The following is a 22,695-nucleotide window of genomic DNA, read 5'->3' as shown; positions in this document are numbered from 1 at the left end:
CCCAAGGAGATCAAGGGAGGAAGAAGAGATGGCTCTAATATCATCCCAAAGGGAGGTGCGGTTGGCGATGCGATTGAAACCATAGATTACGGTGAGAAGGAAGGGAGAGGAGAGGAGAGTTTGTCTAGGATACTAAGTTGCATAAGTTAGGAGAGGACCTAAGGAGGGATATTTGGAATCTTGAGGGGTCCCAAAGAATCCAGATACGACCATTGATAAAAGGGGAGGAGTTAGAGATGAAGGACCAAGAGGGGGCAATAGACCAAGCAATCCAATGGGCATTATCCATTTGGACATGAGTTTCATGAAGGGCACAAAAGGAAACCTTAGGTATTTTGATTGTGTATCTAACATCTGCTCATTTTGTAAGGGAGTTTAGGCCCCTGACATTCCAAATAAAGAAATCATACATTATAAACACAAGGGGGGGCATCATATTCGCTATTGGGGATAGGGATAGGGGGAGAGGCAAGGAGAGGTAATCTCACACAGGGGGGAGTTGAGAGGTGAAGGGGTTTCAAAGATATCAGGGTCTATGGATGAGTTGGAGGAAGGGGATAAGGGGTCAAGGGGGGCAAAGTAGCTTTGGTTTTGAGGGGAAATGGTGCCAGGAGAGGTGAGATGGACTGTTTTGAAAGTGGAGATGTTGGCTAAAGGGGTGTCGGGGACTGGGTTGATAGAAGTAACACTAGTGGAGGGGATGATTTTATGGGTGTTGGGTTGGGCTTTGGAGTGACGGGTGTGGAAAGAGATGGGGTCGGGGAGGGGGTTTGGGCCCTTTGGGGTGTCAATTTCACAAGCCGTGGGGAGCACATCAAGGCCGCAGGCAGTGTTATGGGCTTTTGAGGAGATGTTAAGTTGTTTGAGGTGTTTTGTTGGTTTTGAAGGCCCAATAGGTGTGGTAGTAGGAGGCCCATAGATGGTGTGAGGTTTTAACCCAATGGAAATGGGCTTGGGGTTGGTGATGGGAGATGGTTTATGAGAACTGGGCTTGGGCTTACAGAAAGGTTCATTTGGTAATGGGTTAGAGGATAAGTGAAGGGGGGGGGGGTTAAGGTGGTAATATTAATAGAAGGGTGATGAGATAAAAAGAGGTCGGTGACAGTGGGTTTTGCAGGGATCAGCGAGAGAGTTTTCGGTGGTCCTTACTAAGGCATTTGATGAGGATTTGGAATCGAGAATGGCAAGGACCATGGTCGTGGTTTCAGTTCTTACCATTTCCAGTGATCGAACAGAGGCTATCGTGTCATCAGATACTTTGGAAGCGGCAATTGCATTGGAGGAAGCTTTTGATTCGTCGGCGGTAGCAAAGACAACTTTCTGAAATGCAGGCAACAGGTTTGAGCAGATAGAGTTGCAGGGGGCAGCAGCTTTCAAAATACTTTTCAAGATTTGGGAGGAAGCGCATGTCACCGGCGTTAGAAGAATCGGTTTTCTTCTCCGATAGGTGTTCTCTAGTGACATCTTCTGAGCTTTAGGTTTGTCGGAAGTGTTGGTGATGACGGCAGCAGCAAGAGGGGGACTTTTCAGCACAATAGTCTTTTCAAGGAAGTTAATTGTTCTTTGAGGGGGTATGTCTACTAGGGCCATTTTCTCGATTGTGGAAGTAGCGTTGTTGGGGAGAGTTGCAGAGAATGACCGAATGATGTTACTCTGTTTTTGAATATTAGACCTTGCAAGAGTTAAGCATATGTTGAATAGGTAGCTTCTTCATGGCCAAAAGTTGAGTAGAGGTTGCAGTGAAGAGGAACCCAGTCATAGGCTATGACTTGCTCGTATTGCAGACCATTGTCATCGGCAATTGAGACAATCACAGATAGAGGTCTTGAAGTAGGGAAGTCCACACAAAGTCGAGCATAAGATAGTTTTTCCATTTTGAGGGTTTGCGAGGTGTTACGAAGGGGAATGCCAAGAGCAGAACCTATTTGGCTTAGGCAGTCAAAATTCAAGAGGAAGTCTTGGGAGATTGAACCACAAGGGAAGGGAGTTGACATTGACCTTGCGGAGAGAAGAGGGGGACCAAGGTTTGATGAAGATTTGGGATTTGCCCACAGACCAGGGAGAGCCATCTAGAGCTCGGGATTGGCAACTTTGAGAGGTAAAGTTGAACAAGAAAATTCCAAGCTCCAGCAGGTAAGTATCCATGGTTCTAGTAGGTTTCCATTGTTTAGCCAGTGAAGATTTGATTATGTTGAGGGGGGAATTGGGCCAAGGAATTGACCTATGATGGCAGATTTCCATCGATCAATACCAAATGCAGTGGAGGTAGATGGGCAATGAGCAATAGGGGAAGGGTTATTTGAAGAGGGAGGGACAAAGGAGAGGTTTAGTTCTTCAACAAAGGGTTTTTTTTTTTTTTTTTTTTTGTAGAAAAGGGAATTCCAAGGTTTTTGGGGAGGATTAGGGAGGTCAGTGGAGGGGGGAGAGGGAACAGGGGGTTCTAGCGACTAGGAAGACATGGGTCTCAGGTCTCCGGCGACATGGGATTTCGGGAGGTAAAGGAAGTTGGGTGTGAGAGCTTCTCTCTCCTCACTACGATATTAGTTATGTCATCTCTTCCCTAACCTTAGAGGTGGGGTGAGAATGGCTTCTTCATTCAACTGCTTCAAACTCGAAGATACTCCATCTTTTTCTCTAGGTTCTACAATTCATGGCTTGGAGTAGCAGCCCTTGCCTTGCAACAAAACCCTCCAGAAAAAAACACCTTTGTTAACTAGGCCATGCACTCATAGTTGCCAAGTGTAGCATCTAGGTGCCTTGGTTGACCTGAGTGCCTTGGCAAAAGTACCAGATTCCGACTGAGATAAGTTGAAACTGAATCTAGGTTCCTTGCTGGTCGAAATTACTTTCGATACCAAGGTATAGAACATTGACTACAAGCTACTACTTCGATTTTACCCCTTTGGTTATGATAGTTGCACCCTCTAGTAAGATACATGGCTGTAAGAATCTAAGTAGGTAAAACGTATGACTGTTTTTCCATCCATTGATCTCTTTTCATCTTCTCTTTCCGTCAGTTTTGTTGATTTAAAAATCAGTGGCTTTTGCAATGGTGGTTTTTCTATCTGCTACTGGTGCATGATATGCGTCAAGAAGTGCACGGTAACCACTTTGTGTGGGTTCACCTGAATAGTGGTCTTATTGTTACAATATGCTTACATTACCTGGCTCTTTTGGTACACATTTATGTTTTAAGGATAATAATTATTAAATATGACACAATTGTCCTGGCATCATAACTGCGAGTGGGTTGTTGGGTGATGGTGTTTCCTCCAGTGGGTTTTGCAAATATCTTGAGTTTAAACCTGCTGATACCTGTAAATTTCAAAGAAAGTGTATTTAAGAATAATACTCAGCTTCCACCTTTTGTGACACTCCTAGTAGTTTGAATGGCTTTTGACTGTCAGAATGGGATAGTTCAGTGGCATTTGAACATTTCTTGAGAAAGTCCAGTCTTAAGTGCTGTGAGACCATCAGGTTCTTACAAACAGCTGATTGACGACATATTCTATTGTAGTTTGTCAATTCTAACTGCTGTTGCCTGTTTTTAATGATTGAATTTATCTTATGTAGGCTCTCTCCAAGCTTACTACTCAGCTTAATGAGAATCTTTTTGAGCTTGAGGTTGGTTAATTGTATTTTGTTCATTGCTTCTAATGTAATGATCAAATCCGAAGTTCTGATTATATTTATATCATGCTGTTGTATCTTGTTTGGTTTGCTAATCTGTGGGAATTGAAGATTAAGTCGGCAGATAATAGAATTCTTCAGGAGCAGTTGCGGATGAAGGTTAGATTCATTACTGCCTGTTTCCTTCCCTTTCTTATTTTGGTTTGTAATAACATTATAATGACAAGCTTTTTGCAATCTGTACCAGAACTCTGAGAAAGCTGAGATGCAGGAAACGATCCTTTCATTAAGGGAACAACTTAATTCTTTGTTAAATAAAGGACCATGCCATGGAAAACAAATTTCAGATAGTGAGGCTACTACTGCTCATGGAAATTGTTCAGTGGAGTCATCTCACAATGATGGGTTTGGTTCACATGAAGAAACAGTTGATGAAAAGTCACCTGCAGGTACTGCAAGCTCAAATGGCATGTCATTCCAAGAAGATTCCAGACGGTGCAAAAGAGACATGTCTTTGGATGCTCAAGTTCTTGTGCAGGTTAGTTGCTTCGTCTTATATGTTGGCATGCTTTTGTCTTTCATTTAACTACTTGCTGTCCTTCTGGTATGCAATATCTCATCAATTCTGTGGATTGACAGTGATCTTATTCTGTATGATTTAGGCTGCTGAGATAGAGAACCTAAAACAAGAGCACGTAATACTGAATGAAGAGAAGGATGGTCTCAAAATTCACTGCGAAAAGCTAGCAGAGGAAGCTTTGTATGCAAAGGAGTTGGCGGCAGCTGCAGCTGTGGAGCTTAAAAATTTGGCTGAAGAAGTAACCAGAATTTCATACCAAAATGCAAAGTTGACCGAGGACTTGGCTGCAGCAAAAGATGCTTGTTGCAGATCTAGTGGATGTGATAGACACAAGCCACAAGATCCCAATAATGGTACCCAACTTGAATCATGTCTACGAAAACCAGATCATGGAGTTATGGTTGAGAAGTTGCAAAAAGAGCTTTTTGAAAAAGGCCAGAGGGAAGCTCTTCTGGAGTCTGAATTATCTGAAAGAGAGTATAGAGAAAATAAGCTGCAAAAAAGACTGGAAGAAGCAAGAAGGCATGAAGAAGATTTGGAAAATGAGCTTGCAAATATGTGGGTGCTTGTTGCAAAGATGAAGAAGAGTGGTAGTCATTCTGAGGAAACCTCAGCTGAGGGGGCACATGCATCTGATATATCACATTCAACAATGGACAATGGGTGTCGTTTATCTAATGGTCACTCAGGTAAAATGTTTAAATCAGTTGAAACTTGTAGGGACAAGGATGAATCGAATGCTTTGGAGGGGTTAAGAATTGGCTATGAGAGGGAGAAGAAAAGGTGCAGAGAACTGGAAAGCATTATTTCCAGATTGAAGGTAAGCACTCTGTAAGCCGCACACAACGTCCTGTGTTATGCTTTCCCGGTATTTGATATAGTGTTGTATCCTTCTCATATCTCATTTTTAGTTGGTTAGAAATGTCTTTTTGGGTTCCATTGTTGGGTGATCTCTTTTTCTTTTGTATTTCTCCCTCTTCTGGGTTTTGTGGGTTTACGGTGCATGACAGAACATGCAATCTGTAATGAATCAATGTTGAGGTAAATTTTTCATTTTCTTGGTGAGTGCTTAACACATGGAGTCAGCTAGGCCTGATATTTCTTTCTTTTCTTTTGATGCGAAGTGGGAATGGATCATCCATGTTTTTACTGTAAAAATCAAAGCTAGTGTAACAGAGATGGATGAAAACATTCACAAGAAAAGGAAAGTCAACATTTTTACTCACATTCATATTTGTTCCAGAGTGAAGATCTTGTTGGTCTGGATACCAATGCTCTTGAAGAACTGCAGAACTTTCATGTGGAAGCAATTACTAAGATATGCCATGCAAAGGTATTTTTTCTTTTAGAGTGACAATAGCATTTGTTCCTATCTTGTATTGTTGTATTTGGTTCTCTCCTAACCTTTTATTATAATTATAATTTTTAACTTGATGGGATTCAACTTCAGTAAAATTCTGTGGTTAGAAAGTTTTCTGGAGTCACTGATGTGTATTAAACCTCTTGCTGGAATTTATCTGATGCAATTCACTTTAAAAAGCTTCTCATGCTACACGAGTTTCAAAAATATTAAATTGCTTACTTTCAGACAGGCTAGTTAGACAGAGATCAAATATGAGGTGATGCATGTTTCAGTGTCAATCATGCTGATGAGAACCAAATGGAAATTGTAATGCCGGTGAAGCATGATTCTTTTTCAATCATGCTGGTGAACACCAAATGAAAACCATAATGCATAGGCATTTCAATGTCACCAATTACAGCCTTGTGGTTAATGTCAACCAATTTGACCACTGGATGGATGTATGGTACCCTGGTAAAGAGTCATCAAACTTTATCACCTTTAATTTTGTAATGGCTTTTTTAGTCTGTGGACCTTGGTGCAATGGTAAGGTTGCTCCATTGCAACTGCTGATGATGGCTTCAATTAGGGAAATAGGCTCTCAATGACTCAGGGGTAAGGCTGCTATACTATTACCCTCTGCAGACCTCACAGAAGAGCCTCAAGCACTACACACTATTTTCGTAATAATGCTTCTCTTTATGATTTTAAAAATTTTTCTAGGGTTTGGCTGATCAGAATTCCTTCAAACCTAAATTTTTTTTGAGGGTATGGGGAATAGTCTGTCGGATTTGTAGAGAAATCTGACTGTTTTTCTGTTCTGGGTGAAATTTAGGGCTTCTTGGGAGCACTCAAGATGGGGTTTGCTAGTATTTTAATATATAGAATAGGATTGAGCTTTGGAATGGATCTTCAATGAGGTAGAGAGTATGAGTTTGGATTTCATGGCTGGCTGGATAGATCTGGACATGGTTTGAGTATGAGGGAAATTGAAAACAAGAGGGGGAAGGTTAGGGATTGGACCTGTAGAGAATTGTAGTGTCCAGATGGAAATATGGATGTTGTAAACTCACCTTGTGGAAGAGGACCTTGGCATCAGCTTTTTTAATTGAGAAATTGGAACAAAAATCAAATCTTGGTCAACAACTTGAAGGAGATTTACTAAGATTTTGAAATTCAATCTGAATCCTGGGGCTCTACACTGTTGAGGAGTCAAATTTAATTAATGTGAATTTCACAAATGAACCGCCCAAGCTTCACATTGCAAGTTGGCAATTGGATCAAGCACCAATCCCACCAGCCTTGATCAAAACACAAGACAATATTCATCAGAGAGAGAGAGAGAGAGTTTGTGATTGCAGGGGTCTGGCTATAGTCACAAGGGCTTTTTAGTCCTTACTTTGTCATTGTTATTTTGGGGTTGTTTTGTTATTTTCTGTGACGTTGTTCTGCTGTAATTAGTAAAGGGAAGAATAGACCTTTATTTGAGTTCAACCAATAATAAATAGGACCTGCAATTTTGAGAGAAATCATTCTCAATTTCTCTCCTAATAGAGTGCTTCTTCTCTTGCTTGCAACATTGCTCCTCTTTTTCTCTCTCAGTTTCTTCATTCTTCTCAGCTGTGTGGTTAGTTACAGCGATCTGGGATTTTAACAGAGAGGAGCAGCATAAAGCTTTTCATTAATAAAAATTTCTTTTCTGATAGTTGCCTGCCCTCATTACGACTTTATATAGAATCACAATTTCACAATTAGACTCCACAAATAATGAAATGTCCAACCCAATCCTCAACCTATTAGGTAGTTCAAACTGGCTAGGATTTTGAAATTGAGTTGAAAAGAAATCCTTATCCAGCCCCAATAAACCTCAGAAAGGAATATTCCTTAGACAAAAAGAAACTATCGAATAACAATTTAAATTCATCACTGGTTCAAGAAAAAAAGGTGGGGGGAGTGATCAATTTTAAACACAAACAATAAGCTAAGTATAGAAAGTAAAACTACTAATCCTTTTTGCAGCCTCATTATCCACTAGGCCCTTTAAAATGACCTATTACAGTAAAAACCCTTGGGATCAAGAGTTCAACATTTAGAATCCAACCTATACTTGTTCCTGATAATACATGCCTATTTGAGTGAATCTACATCAATCAGATGGAAGGCCAAAACTGCTGGAACAGATATCATCATCTGTCTATTTTATTGAGAAGAGAGGATTTAAAATGCAGCTAACAGCTACTCACTTTTAGCTTTGTACACCATAATGTCGATCCAAACTCTTTAAGATTCAGAAATTTTTGCATCTTGCATGAACTCATCATCCCAGAAAAATACACTTACACGAAAAATTCTCCTGATGTCATGCGTATCTAGTAAACAAACCAGATTTGGATGTGGTTTTTATTTTCATCATGCAAAAGTTGATTTCTGAGAACTGTATTGGATTCAGTGAGGGTTTCTCTTCTCCAACTGAGAAGAAATCCCTCACATGAGCTGATTTAGCTTTTATGAGTTGACAGAGTAGACAAAGGGGATAGTCTTATGGTTATTGTTGTTGTGGTAGATAAGGTTCTGATTATGAGTTAAGAAAATTCACTTGGGGCCAAAACATGGGCGAATTTAGCTTTCAGCTTCTTCTATCCCCTCTGGCATCCACATTCAGTAGATGCAAACTGATTAAGAATCCTAATTCTCTTCTGTTCCAGTCTGCTAGACACGGTAGGCAAAATCGAGTTGTTAACAAGTTCCTGATTAAGCAACTAGGTTATGCTTTCATCTTTGTTGGTTAGTTTTTTATTCCAAACACTGAAGGCTGGTGGAAAAGCCATGCCAGTGGAGAAATGAGCTACCATTATTTTTCTTTGGAATCAATCAATTTAATGTACACCATTAGAGAAGTTTGTTTTACCCATGGCAATTATTTAGTTGGAAGATTTAGCTCTAATGACAACAGAGTTTCATTCTAAAATATGAATCATTTTCTGTTTTGGGGAACTCTCCTATTTCGTATACTTTTATGTAGAATGAAAATATTTCAGCTATTGGAATGTTTGGCTCTTATGATCTTTCTGTTGCTGAGTATGTTAACCATTTAGTCTTTTGTTTTTATAGTTTGCAGATCATGTCTTGTAGTTTGTCGTGGTTATCTCATCATTGGAGTACTACATTAGTAGACTATGAGGTAATGTCAGCTGAAGTTTTATATACTTTCCGCAGATTGTTATTTTGTACTCTTTTTATTTTCTGAGGGATGAGAACATGATTTAAATCTTCGTGAGCACTATATCTGTACCTGAAGTTCTATTTAGAGTGGTGCAGTATCATTAGAAAACAATATTATGTTAGGTTTTTTTCATAGAGTGCATCACATGCGTTTGTTTTCTTTCCTATCTGACATGTAGTCCATTCTCACCTATTAAAACCTGACTATTTTTTAGCAGCAGTTCTGGGAGAATTCAATTTCTATAGCCATGTGTGTAAATGATGGGGGAAAAGAAGGAAAAAGTAAAAACACACGCACATAAAAACATGTGCCTTAATGGAGGATAACTGGAGAAGTAGAAATCATTAGAGTCTGCCCTTCTCTTATTATCAACTTGGTTTGATAAGAGGAAACCTTAATAGGGAAAATAGTTGGGTGATTCTCATATGTGAGGATTCTCGGATAAATAGACAGCATATATCCCATGCTCTTAGGATAACTAAGAATAATAAAGACAATTTTAATTGAAATTTTGAGTTCTAGAGGAGTTTTCTTTTTTTAAACTTTTGAAAGGTTCTTTGCTTAAATTATTTTTACTAGGAAAAGCTGGGCACACACCGCCAGGTTTCCAGACTGGCTCTCTCTCTCTCTTCCCCACCAGTGCGTCCCTGTTCATTTGTTTTTTATTAGTCAACCTGCTAGTCAACGCCCACCATCCCAACCAGAAACCGTAGCTGCATCCTTGGTGAGTGTTTCTTCATTGTGGCGATGGAAGTCTTGATGTGTTTGAGATAGTTGATTTATTTGTTACCCACCAGTAGTAAGAGCCAAAAGCTGTAGTATGATGGACAGCTGGAATGCTGATTTTGGATAAGCAATCATCTAATTTAGGTAAAATGCTACAGATTGCTGCACATTCCGAATGAAATTCATTTCCCTGTGCAATAATTCTGCCAAATGAAAATTATGATTCAGCCCACCCTTAGGTAGGGACAAGATCAAATAATTCAATTAAGCTTTAGGTAGGGCATGTACATTTTATCTGTGCTTCAGTCTTGATGGCCATTTTCCATTAGGTGATGGAACCAGATAACATGAGACTTTAGTTTGTGCTTAAGTACCGTACGCACAGAAGCCATATAGTTTCTGAGACTTTAGAGATCCTTTTTGAATTACAGGTGAAGGATATTCATGATCTTCACACTGGTGAAATGCCTTTGTACAGTAACGCACATTGCAACGATTTGTTCATTGTCATCTCTAGAGGAAGATGCATGTCTAGTTTTTTGCATGTACAACCAGGAGCAGCAGATATTTTCAGGGGTGTGGGTTGCAGTTGGGATGGTTTTGTTGTTCCAAGGCAGCACAAGACAATTTTCTGTAACAGAACTCTATATTTTATTCATTGTAATACTTTCTGGTCCCTTTATAGAACATTCTAAATTCATGTAGCTTCCATATGTGAAAAAGGAGTGCTTCTATTCTATCAATTGTAACTTATTGGTCCTCTACAGTTCCTCTTTTTCTGGATAGGTCGGATAAAAAGCTTCCCCAACATCACGATCCATTCTGTTGAATAAATAAACAATTAATTAACTTAAAAAAAAAAAAAAAGAGGAGAAAAGAAAAAGAAAAAAGACATTTCCAGTGAGAATGCTTAGTTAAGCTACGTAGAAAGGAACAAAATCATTGAAGGCTGATTCCAGACTTGGGAAGATTATTGCAATCTGCAGAGATCCATCCAATTCTCTGTTTCTCATTGTCATAAATCATCATTTTATTCAGCATCGAATTATCTGCAAACAGCAATGAGTATTAGAGTCCCCTTGCAGGGAGATTTTTCATATGCAGGTTTTCTAACTCTTTTAAGTGAATTACCTCCAATAAGGTTGAGATCGTCCAGTCCTATTTGAGTTCCATTCAGAATTCCCAAACAAACGTTACCATCCGACTGAGGCAGATTGATATCTGGAGTCAGTTTTTGTAATCCTACTTTGAATGTTCTATAGTCGTAAAATGTACAAGCATGACTACTTACAGATATTATCAGGTAAGATTCAGGGGTGATTTCAAGCTTCGCTTTCTTGAAGCTTAGTGTTACAGAGCTGAAGTACTTCTTGACATCGGCTATGGATTTAAATTTTTTTTTACCCTTCCAGCACAGAGGGAGTGTTTGGTCCTCCGCTGCTTCTTTCAAAGGTTTTCCCGTCAAAACTTTCTTCACCTGAAAACACACATTGGCTTTGTTATAATCCTGCATTAACTGGAGACCCAAGAATACTTAGTATTTTCTTTAAATTTTCACTTTCAACTCACAGCAGAAATCAAAGCCTCGTATGCCATGGAATTGAAGTATGTGTAGGAGCTACCACTGTCGAAAATTGTTCGAAGACCTTTTGCAGCAGTTGGTTTTCCACCATAGCCAAGGTCAGCAGGACCAGGGGAGTAGTGTTTGCTGATGCAAACAACAATACAATTTAGTCCAGATTGAGAAGGTACTGCAATATGATTCCATGTATGTAAGAAATAATAGAGCATAAAAGAGCAAGGGAAGGTAGAGCTTTTTTTTTTTGGTAGTAGGGAAGGTAGAGCTTTACTCCAAAGTGGAAGGTGACATTGGTGTCCATATAACCCCTGAAGATGGCACAATATCATCACCAAAGAACAAGTATCCACCACCCTGCCCACTTAAACAATGGCCTATAACGTTATTTGTCAGTCCCTGAAGCTTGAGCTGAGATATGATGCTGCCTTTCCCATTGCCAAGACCCAGAACCCCATCAGTGGGACACACAGAATCCTTACATAAACCTTGCTGATTGTACCCACATCTATAGTTCACAGACAAAAAGAGCCAGAGAATCAATCAATCGATCCATCACTGAATATTCACAAATTGGTAATAAGTGATCATGGAAAGAGAGGTCTGGCAGGGAGAGAGAGATACCCAAAAGCCAAAGAAGGCGCAAGAACTGAACCATTGGTGAGACGGAGTTGGAAGATATCCCTGATAAGGACACCGAGAGACGAACCGTGATCTGCGTATTCAATGCTGTAGTCGCATTGCTCCTTTGGGTTGTTGCAGTCGGCTGAGTCAAGTGATGCACATATTTGATCCTCACAAAATACCAAGTTCTTCTTCTTGGGTTTATAAAGAGGGTGAGGCACCTGCCCAGAGAGAGAAAAAAAAAAGGGAGATCATTAGAGGGAAGTGATTGGTTGAAATGGCTGAATTGCTTGGTTGTATGAAGGTTCAAAGTTAATATACTTCGTTGCAGCTAGTACAGGGGGCATCGCATTGTAGCCATGTGAGGTCACTTCCTGTATCTAAATCAAGATAGTAAGCCTTGGGTGGAGTGCCCAAGTAGAAAGTCACATAGTACAACCTGCAACAAAACAAAAATTAGAACAAATTAAAGATCGAACACGCGATCGCTACAAATCCCTTGTATTGAATAAAACAGGTAAAATAAATTAATGCTAAGTGGTTTTCAAGAATTTCCTTCAACCATCCACAGATGGGAAAGGTAGGGAAGGGAAGGGAGTGAAATAGCTCACAAGAAATGGGTTTTGGACTTTTCTTGAATGTTTTAAAGAAAGCTTATACAGAAAGTTATGTCCATGATCGAATTTGAGACAAATCGAGGCAAGAATCTAAGTCAGGAGATCCCGTGACGAGATTAAGCGGAATCCAAATCAAATTTGTAAAATAAGAATCTGTAACTCTGGAATCTGAGAAAAGAAAGATAGAAATGTTGAATCAATTTTCAGTCTGAAACTAATCAATGCCCTAATCTCTGATTTCAGTCCAAGAATCGATTAACCATGCTTTTTCGCAAGTTAATGACGTACCCTTCGGGATAGACATTCCCTTCAACTCGAAAAATAGCAGAAGCTCCACCACCCTTTCCACTTGCTGTCGCCTTCTTGCTCAGCGACCAATCGGCTGCAGAGCAACGAGATAACGCTAGAGACAGAACGAAAACCAGTAACACCAACCAGAGCTTCTTCTCCATTGCTGTTGACTTCCCCTATATTTGCTATAAAGTCTATCCTTCCTACTGTGTAGATGGGTTCTGTCTTCTGGTTAAGTAAACAGAAACAGTCTTCTCCTGCATGCAAGAAAAGAACAAAACAAGATTGTCCAAGACTATATAGACTGAACCAGAAATGACAGACTACAGGTGTTCGAGGAAATGAGCAACAGAGAGTGTAAGTGTTTTAACTCAGTTACAAGGCCGCTTCCAGTCTCCGCCCTTGAAGGTCGTTCTGCGCTGTATTGTATATTGTCTTCGCTCTTCGATCTTCGATCTTTGAGTTGACCCTGGGTTACAAGAGACTAGAGAGGATCTAATTTGATCATAATCTACCTTCTAATATTTGAAGGTTCATGATTCCCATTTGAACAGGTCCCAAATGAAAATTTTCCTGAAGGTAAAACCAGCACTACAGATCTTTAGATGCTTCTGATCACAAGGCTAAGTAATGTTTTGAGTTGGCTTTCTTTTATATGATATTTGTGGGAGACTCTTTGTGGACTTTCTCATTAGTTAATTTACAAAAAAAGAAAATATCTGAAGGGTATTCTTACTTGCTGAATTTTAATCGTTTGCACTGTTTATTTTAATATTTTATTTATTTTTATTCAACAGCTGTGACATTATCTGCGTTTGAGTTTGGACTAGTTTGTTTTATTTGGATAAAAAAATATAATTTATTGAAAATAGATAAAGGGTTTAGATATGATAATGCATGATGTACAATAAGTTACAGCTTTATATTGAATGGAGATGAGAGCAGGTCCGGAGCCCTCGCTTTTTTTTTTTTTGGGCCCCCGGTGCGGCCCCCGGGTGGGGCTCCCGCCCCGGCCCCGCGCGGCCGCCCCTGCCCCCCGGGGGGCCCTCGCTATTGCTGCTCTTTTATTTCTTGACGGATCAAGATTTTCTAGGGTAGAGGATTATGTTCCTTTTACATTCTTTCGTTGTACGTATAATAGGAGATTCATATATAAACATTTATAGTACACTTTAATAATACTTAAAGATTGAATTTTTTTCTAAATATACAATTATGATGTTTGAGAAAAGCACAATCCATTAACGGTTAGGAATAAAAGATTCCAACCAAATGAAAAAAATATCTGATAAATATCATCTCACTCAAAAATGATTGAGAACTAGAAAAACGTTCAACGCATGGTTAAAAGTTTGTTTGGGGTAATATTAAATTGAAAAAAAAATTCTATCAGAATTGTTTTTTGTTATTTTTTTTGATAAATATTAAGGATAGTTATTTATTGCTGACACTTTCATGAATCTACTGAATTGCTTTCTTTTATTTATTTGAGTTGATGGGATGGATTACTTTCTGAACCGAAAACAAAGGTGAAAAGAAAATGTTCTTTGGCATTTAACCTGTGGAGGGGTCGACAATTAGATCATCAAAATCATTCTTTTCTCCTTTGTAATTCAGATGGTTGGACCATTTTTTACAGCATTACTGTCATCTGGTTTCTGAGATTGGCAGCAGACTTGGGGGTCCAAATTGAAGGCTTACTTACAGATATATGAGTCATGGGACTTCAAAGATGATTATACCTCAAAAGCTTAAGAACTTCAAAGATGATTATATCTATACCTCAAAATCCCTTTAAGCTTCAGTCCCTTTGTTTTTTTTTTTTTTCTTTCTCTTTTCTTTGTGAGAATCTGCTAAAGTTCTAGCTTTTGAAACCCCCCTTTAGGTTCTTTAGGAGATTAAAGAAGCAGCAAGCTTTTTAATTACAGAGTATCCACCAAAAAACAATATCAGAAACTGCCATAAAAAGTGCCTTTTACCTGTTGAAGCTTACCTTCTTCACTAGGTATTCAATCTTACTTGATCTGTACTTTTAGTACTCTATTGTGGAGAATCTGCTAAATTCTACCTGTTAAACCCTCCTTTAGGTTCTTTAGGAGATTAAAGAAGCAGCAAAATTTTTATTACAGATTATCCACCAACAAACAATATCAGAAACTGCCATAAAAAGTGCCTTTACCTTGAAGTTTACCTTCTTCACTGGGTTTCCAATTTTCCTTGATCTGTACTTTTTACTCCATTGTGGAGGAGGAAATGGGCACCCCAAATAAAAAAAAATTCCATCTCTGTTTTTCCATGTCAAAATGCAAACACAATTTAGTAATCCATCAATCTTATTGTAGACAAGCAGTGATCTGTGATATGAATCATCATATACTAATTTCTTGTCAATCATGCATGTTGATTACAGCCTCACTTGTGTGGCATCCACACACTAATGGTTAGATAGCCTTGGCATGCTTCTCCTGAGGGTGACACATCTTGAAGGTCATTTTTGCATTGTATTGTATGTTGTATTTGCTCTTTGCTGTTTCTTTAGGTGGATTTTCTCATTAGTTAATATTTGAAGGGAATTCAGACTTGCCGAGTTTTAATCGTTTGATTTGTTTATTTTATTTGTTTATTGGGTTTTTCACACAGAGACTATTTTAATAGACCATAAACTAATATTGAGTCTCTTAAGAGTAATATATTACGGTTGGGTTTCAATAGACGGTGTCACTTATCCTTTAAGTGTTTTCAAATTTCAAACCTAGAGGGACCAAAATACCCCCATTGCATGACGTATAAGTATATATCTACAGAGTGAGAAAAGGTTACACCCTTCAATACCATTCAAGGGCATTTGTTTCTTCTAATCATGCTCCCTCATTCTTGATAGAAGGGATGAAAGTGTTGAATTTGGGTTGTATTTTACGGTTACATATAATTATATTTGAGTTGTATTTGTAATTGGAACAGGGTTTTGGTTCAATTGCTTGTACAAAATTAAAATTGTAATTATATGGGGATTAAAATTTTAGGTTTCTCTATAAATAATCTCTTGTGTGATAATTTAGGTGAATTAATCCTTGTAAGGGATTAAGGAACCCATCCCGAAAAATAACGATTGAAGGCAAACAAATGGTAGTACTTTGTAAGGTGTAAGAATAGTGTGAGGTTTTCTGAAATAATGAAATATATTTTCTCTCTGGTGGATGTAGGCGGTTTTGTCGAACCACATTAAATATCTTCGTGTATATTTGTTTGTATTTTTTTCATATTCGTGCATCTATATCTCCAACAGAAAGAGCTTCAAACTAAGTTTGGATCTTCTATTTTAATAGGTAGAGGATTGTGTTTTTCTTACTCTTTCACGATACATTTAAGAGATGATCCACTTTTGAACATCATGATCTACTTTATTAACGCTCTAAAGTAAGTTTTCCTCCTAAATATGTAGTGAATGAACATGAAAAAATATAATTCTCTAGTCCATTGGGTTGAAGATTCTAACTCAAAATACCCTTGTAAGTATAGTTGAATTCAAATGACTGAGAACCCAGAAAACCTTTCACTGCATGATTAAAATAATTTGCTTGCACTTTTTCTTTTCTCTTTTCTTTTCTTTTTTTTTTTTTTTTAGTTAAATTAAATTGGATTGCTTTCTTTATTTATCTGACTGGATAAAATTCAAAAATGACTTAAATTAAAAAGGAAAGGTGAAAATAAAGGACTAAGATCCTTTGCATCAAGGCAGAATGTGCATCCATACATCTGATTGTTGGATACCTTATCTGTGGTATCATGCAATTGATCTAGGTACTCCGGGCAAGGCATCCGACGACCAAACTCCCGAACATAGAGGATCTTGGTGCGAAAATAAAAAGTAGATTTTACCTATGGGGAGGTCAACAATAAGATGATCAAAACCATCAATTTAACTTTAAGAAGTTCGGGGTGGTTGGACCATTTAGACAACGTCACTTTCATCTTGTCTCATCTCGTCAGGGGAGACGATTCGGACTCCACATGGGTGACCCGTTCAAGCTTATCTTTTTCAGCACAAATGTGGATCATCTACCTTGACGTTTATGCTCCCCTGACCGATGGCGTTACAACCACAAATTATGTTAGGCCTACAAATAAAAAATAATAAAATATTAAAAAAATAAACATCATCATCCTAATCCTGTGGACCCCATGTAATTGTGGTCAATAGCAGTCGGGGAACATAGACTCCCGGGGAGACAAATCCAGACTCCTTCAGCACAAGTCGATGTTGTTTGGCATTTTGGTTTCATTTATTTTAAAAAACCCAACACCTCTTCGTTCGTTATTATAGGACTATCGATTTGAGGTGTGTGATTGTGGAATATGCTGTGAAGGATGTATCCTTGAACCTTCTACATTCATTTTAATATCTGAAAGTTTGGCCAGTGTTGAATCTGCAACTTGTTCTTGGTGGTAGGATTGTATATATAAACCCTGGAGAGGAAGAGTGTTAGAGAGAGAGAGAAGAGAGGAGAAGAGAAGATGAAGAAGCCCCATGTCGTTTGTGTCCCATTCCCATCCCAAGGTCACATAAACGCCATGCTCAAGTTAGCAAAGCTTCTTCATTGCAAAGGCTTCCATGTCACTTTCGTCAACACAGAATTCAACAACAGACGCTTGGTCAAATCAAGAGGGCCTGATTCTGTAAAGGGGTTACCTGGCTTTCACTTCCGCACCATTCCTGATGGTCTCCCATCTTCTGATATTGATGCTACCCAACCCATTCCAGCCCTATGTGATTCCGTCCGGAAGACTTGCTTAGCTCCCTTCAGAAACCTCCTTTCTCAACTCAACTGCGATGTCAACATCCCAAAAGTCACAGGCATAGTTTCTGATGGTTGCATGAGTGTCACTGTTGAAGCTGCAAATGAGCTCGGAATCCCCCAAGTTTTCTTTTGGGCTCACAGCGCGTCTGGCTTCTTTGCCTACATGAACTATCACCTCCTCAAGGAAAAGGGCCTCATACCTCTCAAAGGTAAATCTTACAAAACCTCCTTTATTTATTAGATCACTATTTAAACTGCTAATCTTCATGCTTCTTGATCTGTTCTCTCTCTGATGTGTAGATGAAAGCTACCTCACAAATGGGTATCTAGACACGCCAATTGATTGCATACCAGGAATGAAGAACATGAGATTGAGAGATCTCCCTAATTCTGCTCGAACTACGGATCCCAATGACTTGATGCTTGACTTTATCATGGGAGAAACAAGGAGATCCCAGAAAGCAGAGGCAGTCATTCTAAACACCTTTGAACACCTCGATTCGGACATTATAGATGCACTCTCCACTATGTTACCTCGTGTTTACACCATTGGTCCTCTACCGTTGCTGCTGAATCAGTTTCAGGATGATGAGGATGATGATATGATGTCTATAGGTTCAAATCTATGGAGAGAAGAAGCAGAGTGTCTTGAGTGGCTCAATTCCAAAGAACCCAGTTCAGTGGTTTATGTGAACTTTGGAAGCATCACAGTAATGACCCCTCAACAACTTTGTGAATTCGCTTGGGGACTTGTTAGCAGTGAGCAGACATTCCTATGGATCATATGACCCAATCTTGTGGTGGGTGAATCGGCCGTGTTTCCACCGGAGCTCATGATTCAAACCAAAGACAGAGCTATGTTTGCAGGTTGGTGCCCACAAGAGCAAGTCCTAAGGCACCCAGCCATTGGAGGTTTTTTAACTCACAGTGGTTGGAACTCTACACTGGAGAGTATATGTGGTGGTGTGCCTATGATATGTTGGCCTTTCTTCTCAGAGCAACCCACCAACTGCAGGTATTGTTGTGTTAATTGGGGAATAGGTGATGAAATTAACAAAGATGTGAAGAGGGAAGAAGTAGAGAAGCTTGTGAGGGACTTGATGATAGGAGATAAAGGTAAGGAGATGAAGAAAAAAGCCATGGAATTGAAGAAGAAAGCTGAGGAGGCAGTTACTCCTGGTGGCTCCTCCCATGTCAATTTTGATAATCTGGTGAATGACATTCTACTCTCCAAACATTACTGAATCATCCAACTTTTTCTTGGTTTCATGAGGAACAGTGATATTATAGAAAAATAAAACAGCAGGGCATCCTGGACAGAGAGAAAAGTGATTTCTCTTTGGCTTTCTTTGTTTACCCAGACAGATTAATATCTCTATCACTTTCACATCTGGAACTTTCCTCTTTCTCTCAAGCTTGGGAGCCCACTACTCTCTGCAACATCCAGAGAAGTTACGGATTCCATGGGTTCTGTTTTAAGTTTGTTGTCTTAATGTGTATCCTTATTTAATAATAAGTAAATATTTTTATTTGCCAACATCAGTGATGTTTCTTGAGGCATCCCATGTTTAAAGTATCAAGTAGTGAACTAGTGATTCCTCATGATCCAATGTTAATTATGAAAGTGCCAACTCCCACTCATGTGTCTTCTTAATTTATAAGAAAAAAATACAAAATTTTTACTGCAAATCCAATGACTGGATCAAAAGAAAAATGATTCATTAGGTTAAGAATTTAACATTAAATATTTCCGAACTCCAAATTATTAAAGAAAATGAAAGACACAAACTGTCAAAATTATTTAACATTGCTTGAAGAGGTAAGCATCTTCACCAAGTTATCAAAATTGACATAGGAAGAGCCACCAGGAGTAATTGCTTCCTCAGCTTTCTTCTTCAATTCCATGGCTTTTTTCTTCATCTCTTTGCCTTTATCTCCTACCAGCAAGTCTCTTACAAGCTTCTCTACTTCTTCCCTCTTCACATCTTTGTTAATTTCATCACCAATTCCCCAATTAACACAACAATACCTGCAGTTGGTGGGTTGCTCAGAGAAGAAAGGCCAACATATCATAGGCACTCCACCACATATACTATCCAATGTAGAGTTCCAACCACTGTGAGTTAAAAAACCCCCAATCGCTGGGTGCCTTAGGACTTGCTCTTGAGGGCACCAACTTGCCAACTTACCTCTCTCTTTGGTTTGAATCATGAGCTCCGGTGGAAACACGGCCGAATTTCCAACCACAAGGTCGGCCTGGTCAGGTCTTATGATCCATAGGAATGATTGTTCGCTATTGACGAGCCCCCACGCGAACTCAATGAGATGCTGAATGGTCATTACCGTGACACTACCGAAATTCACGTAAACCACCGATCCGGGTTCTTTAGAATCAAGCCATTCAAGACAACCCGGTTCTTCCTTCCATAGGTTGGAACCTATAGACTTCAACTCATCATTATCTTGCAATTGGTTTATCAATAATTGTAGAGGACCAATGGTGTTAACATGAGGCACCATGGTGGAAAGTGCATCTAGGATTTCCTGATCAAGCCCATCAAAGGTGTTTAAAATGACTGTTCCAGCTTTCTTGGTTCTCTTTATTTCTTCCTTGAGGTAGCCTAGAATCAAGTCATGAGAATCAGTTGTCCGGATTGAACTGGGAAGATCTCTCAACCTCATATTCTTCAATCCTGGAATGAAATCAATGGGAGTGTCCAGATACAGGTTTGCCTCATTTGCCGAGTCCTCTGTTCCTACGAACAAAAGCTTCAAAGATCAACAGATGATTTAAGAAATAAACTGGGTTTACATAAGAAACTCTAAAATTGGATTTTTTTTTTATTTTTTTTTTTGGGTATGGTGTGAAGGTGACTTGTTATTAGAGGATTGAACAGTGGTTTAAGTCCCAGAACAGCTTCTTGAGAAACAGGGGAAAAGAGAAAATCAATAGATGGGAATGAATGTAAAGCAAATTTGCATCTATTTAGGAATAGGGTTTTGTTCAGATTCACCTTTGAGTGGTATAAAGCCTTTATCGATGAGGATTTGCGTATTCATGTAGGCGAAGAAGCCACAAGCGCTGTGGGTCCAAAAGAAAACTTGAGGGACTCTGAGTTCATCAGCAACTTGAAGAGTGAAACCCATGCATCCATCGGAGATTATTCCGGTGACTGGAGGGCGGTTGAGATCAGCGTTGAGTTGGTGGAGGAGGTTGCGAAAGGGAACTGAAAAATTGTTGATGATGGCATGAGACAGGGAACGGAGGTCCTGGGTTGCATCCATGTTTGAAGGTGGGAGACCATCAGGGATGGTGTGGAATTGAAAACCAGGTAAGCCCTTTAGAGAATCAGGGCCTCTTGCTTTGAGTAAGCGTTTGTGATTGAATTCGGTGTTGATGAAGCTGATGTGGAAACCTCTATGATGAAGAAGCTTTGCTAGCTTAATCATGGCGTTTATATGGGCTTGTGCTGGGAATGGGATACATACGACATGGGGCTTCTTCTTCTCCTTCTCTGCAACAGAGCCCATCTCTCTCTCTCTCTCTGGAGCTTTCCTGAGTCTTCAGGGTTTATAGAACTATATCTATATATGGCCAAGTAGGAAGAAACTGTGGTTCAGCTTTCTGAAACGTCAGATTTTTATCCTTTTGTCAAAAAGAAAAAAGAAAAAAAAAAAGGAAGAAATGCTGGCTAGGCTCTTGACTGTGATGACTGATCACTGATGTTTTTTTCTGTCCTTTTCTTCTTCTTTTTTATAGTTTTTTATTTTTGATTTGCAAAAAAAAAAATTAGGTGCCCGTATAGTGTGGAACTGTGGATCATCTCTCGTGACGGCTTCATAACCACAAATTAGGTGGAATCCACAAGTAAAAAAAATAGAACTTTTAAAAAAATAAAAAAATTCATCACCTAACTCTGTGGGCCCCCTATAATTTGTAATCAATAAGCGTCAAGGGTGATGATTTAGACTAAACTCCTATGACCAGCCAAAAACTTCCCATAGAGTCATATTTCTTATTAGTTATACCCATGGAACGTAATTTCGGCGAACGATATTTCGGCCAGTTCGATGAAGAGCGAATTAAAAAGAGGAGCGATATCGAAATTACAACTTTTCACCGGAAAAATACAACTTTTTCCGGCGAAATATCAACTATTCGCCGGAAAATCGCCGATTTTCTGGCGAAACATCAACCTTTCGCCGGAAACAACCTTTCGCCGGAAATTGCTTGGACAGAACGACCTACTCACCTACCCATTACCCTGAACAGCGTCATCTTCACCTCCGATCTTCTTCAACCTGAAACAGCAAAGGGAAACAACAACCTTTCGCCGGAAATTGCCTGACATTGCTTGGACAGAACGACTTACCTACCCATTACCCTGAACAGCGTCATCTTCACCTCCGATCTTCTTCAACCTGAAACAGCAAAGGGTTTTCAGGTCAGACAGCAAAGGATTTTCAGAAAAAAAAAAAAAAAAAAAAAAAAAAGAAGAAGAAGAAGAAGAAAAGGGAAACAGAGAAAGTCATCTTCAACCTCCGATCTTCTTCAACCTGTGTTATCTTCTTCAACCTGAAACACGTTTCAGAACAAGTAAATCTGAAGAAAAAGAAACACATAGACCAGAGGAGGGTTTTTAATAGAATATCTGGGGAAAGTGAGACTGTGAGAAGAGCAGGGTGTAAACTTCTAATTTTATCTCATTTTGGACGAACTTTCGGCGACACTCCGGCGAAATTTCGCCATATCGCCATTCGCTGGGCAGCGAACCTGGCGATATCAGCGAACTTTCGTTCCGTGGTTATACCAATAACTAATGAAGAAAATGACTGGTGGAAAATTTGGATCCCCTAAACACTTTTTAGGTTTAGGGTATACAATTCCAATATGTGACAAAGTTCGGATTATTAATCCATCAGGACAAAGGATCGTGCTCCTTTAATACTTTTATAACACACATTAGGAGAAATTCATATCAACATATTAATAAAATAGACAACACATGAGCCCCTCTTCTAAACATATGGTAATCTCATCGAGTTAATGACTATCTTGCGTGTTCCCATGGAGTTTATGTTTGCTACCCACTTTGTTTTTGTAGAAATTTTTGCTCCCCACAAGAATACCGAATGAGATAAATATAAACAGATAAACCTTTTATAGGATACAAATCTCATAACTCAAAAGTGAATCTCATTGTATTTCCTTACTCATAGTTGATCTAGACCTGTTGCAATTGTGATGAGAGTGTTTTTTAGTCATGACAATTGTATGACTGACACC

The 22,695-nt window shown here is 39.1% G+C and overlaps 3 protein-coding genes and 1 pseudogene across 7 annotated transcripts in view; 2 read left to right on the top strand and 2 right to left on the bottom strand.

The window, feature by feature from the left end:
• The window catches only part of LOC149009354 (P-loop containing nucleoside triphosphate hydrolases superfamily protein), a 43,727-nt gene extending 33,596 nt beyond the window's left edge, over positions 1 to 10,131 (top strand). The window contains exons 20-26 of the mRNA XM_089160749.1: positions 3,574 to 3,624; positions 3,742 to 3,789; positions 3,878 to 4,168; positions 4,293 to 5,030; positions 5,454 to 5,543; positions 8,664 to 8,733; positions 9,933 to 10,131. Of these exons, the coding sequence (XP_089016875.1) occupies positions 3,574 to 3,624; positions 3,742 to 3,789; positions 3,878 to 4,168; positions 4,293 to 5,030; positions 5,454 to 5,543; positions 8,664 to 8,684 (1,239 nt within the window). The 3' untranslated portion in view covers positions 8,685 to 8,733; positions 9,933 to 10,131. The remainder of the gene's footprint in view (positions 1 to 3,573; positions 3,625 to 3,741; positions 3,790 to 3,877; positions 4,169 to 4,292; positions 5,031 to 5,453; positions 5,544 to 8,663; positions 8,734 to 9,932) is intronic.
• A 102-nt stretch (positions 10,132 to 10,233) lies between these two features.
• LOC149009353 (aspartic proteinase Asp1-like) lies at positions 10,234 to 13,260 on the bottom strand. 3 transcript variants are annotated; one of them, XM_089160754.1, is made up of 10 exons: positions 12,981 to 13,260; positions 12,607 to 12,866; positions 12,023 to 12,140; positions 11,702 to 11,922; positions 11,352 to 11,585; positions 11,071 to 11,209; positions 10,793 to 10,978; positions 10,633 to 10,705; positions 10,463 to 10,550; positions 10,234 to 10,323 (listed from the first exon to the last, which is right to left on the bottom strand). In XM_089160754.1, exons 2-10 carry the CDS (start codon positions 12,768 to 12,770, stop codon positions 10,263 to 10,265), a joined length of 1,284 nt encoding a protein of 427 aa, XP_089016880.1. In that variant the 5' UTR covers positions 12,771 to 12,866; positions 12,981 to 13,260; the 3' UTR covers positions 10,234 to 10,262. The 3 variants fall into 3 exon arrangements, with proteins under 3 accessions (XP_089016880.1, XP_089016879.1, XP_089016881.1); XM_089160753.1 differs by having other exon boundaries at positions 12,607 to 13,260; XM_089160755.1 differs by having other exon boundaries at positions 10,239 to 10,323; positions 10,425 to 10,550; positions 12,607 to 13,260.
• A 3,658-nt stretch (positions 13,261 to 16,918) lies between these two features.
• LOC149009352 (7-deoxyloganetin glucosyltransferase-like) lies at positions 16,919 to 18,982 on the top strand (annotated as a pseudogene). The gene is made up of 2 exons (XR_016174331.1): positions 16,919 to 17,617; positions 17,709 to 18,982. The product of XR_016174331.1 is annotated as a 7-deoxyloganetin glucosyltransferase-like (transcript).
• A 217-nt stretch (positions 18,983 to 19,199) lies between these two features.
• LOC149009351 (7-deoxyloganetin glucosyltransferase-like) lies at positions 19,200 to 21,101 on the bottom strand. Of its 2 annotated transcripts, none has more exons than XM_089160750.1 (2): positions 20,423 to 21,101; positions 19,200 to 20,164 (listed from the first exon to the last, which is right to left on the bottom strand). In XM_089160750.1, the coding sequence occupies exons 1-2, from the start codon at positions 20,937 to 20,939 to the stop codon at positions 19,206 to 19,208; spliced, it is 1,476 nt and encodes a 491-aa protein (XP_089016876.1). In that variant the 5' UTR covers positions 20,940 to 21,101; the 3' UTR covers positions 19,200 to 19,205. The 2 variants fall into 2 exon arrangements, with proteins under 2 accessions (XP_089016876.1, XP_089016877.1); XM_089160751.1 differs by having other exon boundaries at positions 19,200 to 20,158.
• Positions 21,102 to 22,695: the final 1,594 nt, after the last annotated feature.

This window comes from Hakea prostrata, chromosome 7 (genome assembly GCF_041222555.1).
Source record: "Hakea prostrata isolate BN-2017 chromosome 7, UWA_Hpros_2, whole genome shotgun sequence".
Taxonomy (NCBI): Eukaryota; Viridiplantae; Streptophyta; class Magnoliopsida; order Proteales; family Proteaceae; genus Hakea; species Hakea prostrata.
This window is presented reverse-complemented; position numbering and strand designations above follow the sequence as displayed.

Bases quoted from the DNA above. Each gene is read 5' to 3' on its own strand.
- LOC149009353 (XM_089160753.1), bottom strand. From the start codon at position 12,770: ATGGAGAAGAAGCTCTGGTTGGTGTTACTGGTTTTCGTTCTGTCTCTA. The intron at 12,141-12,606 runs GTACGTCATTAA...GTTTTGTTGCAG, and splicing joins GGGAATGTCTATCCCGAAGG to GTTGTACTATGTGACTTTCT. The intron at 10,551-10,632 runs GTAATTCACTTA...TGCTGTTTGCAG, and splicing joins CGATCTCAACCTTATTGGAG to ATAATTCGATGCTGAATAAA.
- LOC149009351 (XM_089160750.1), bottom strand. From the start codon at position 20,939: ATGGGCTCTGTTGCAGAGAAGGAGAAGAAGAAGCCCCATGTCGTATGT. The intron at 20,165-20,422 runs GTGAATCTGAAC...TTTTGTTCGTAG, and splicing joins AGGCTTTATACCACTCAAAG to GAACAGAGGACTCGGCAAAT.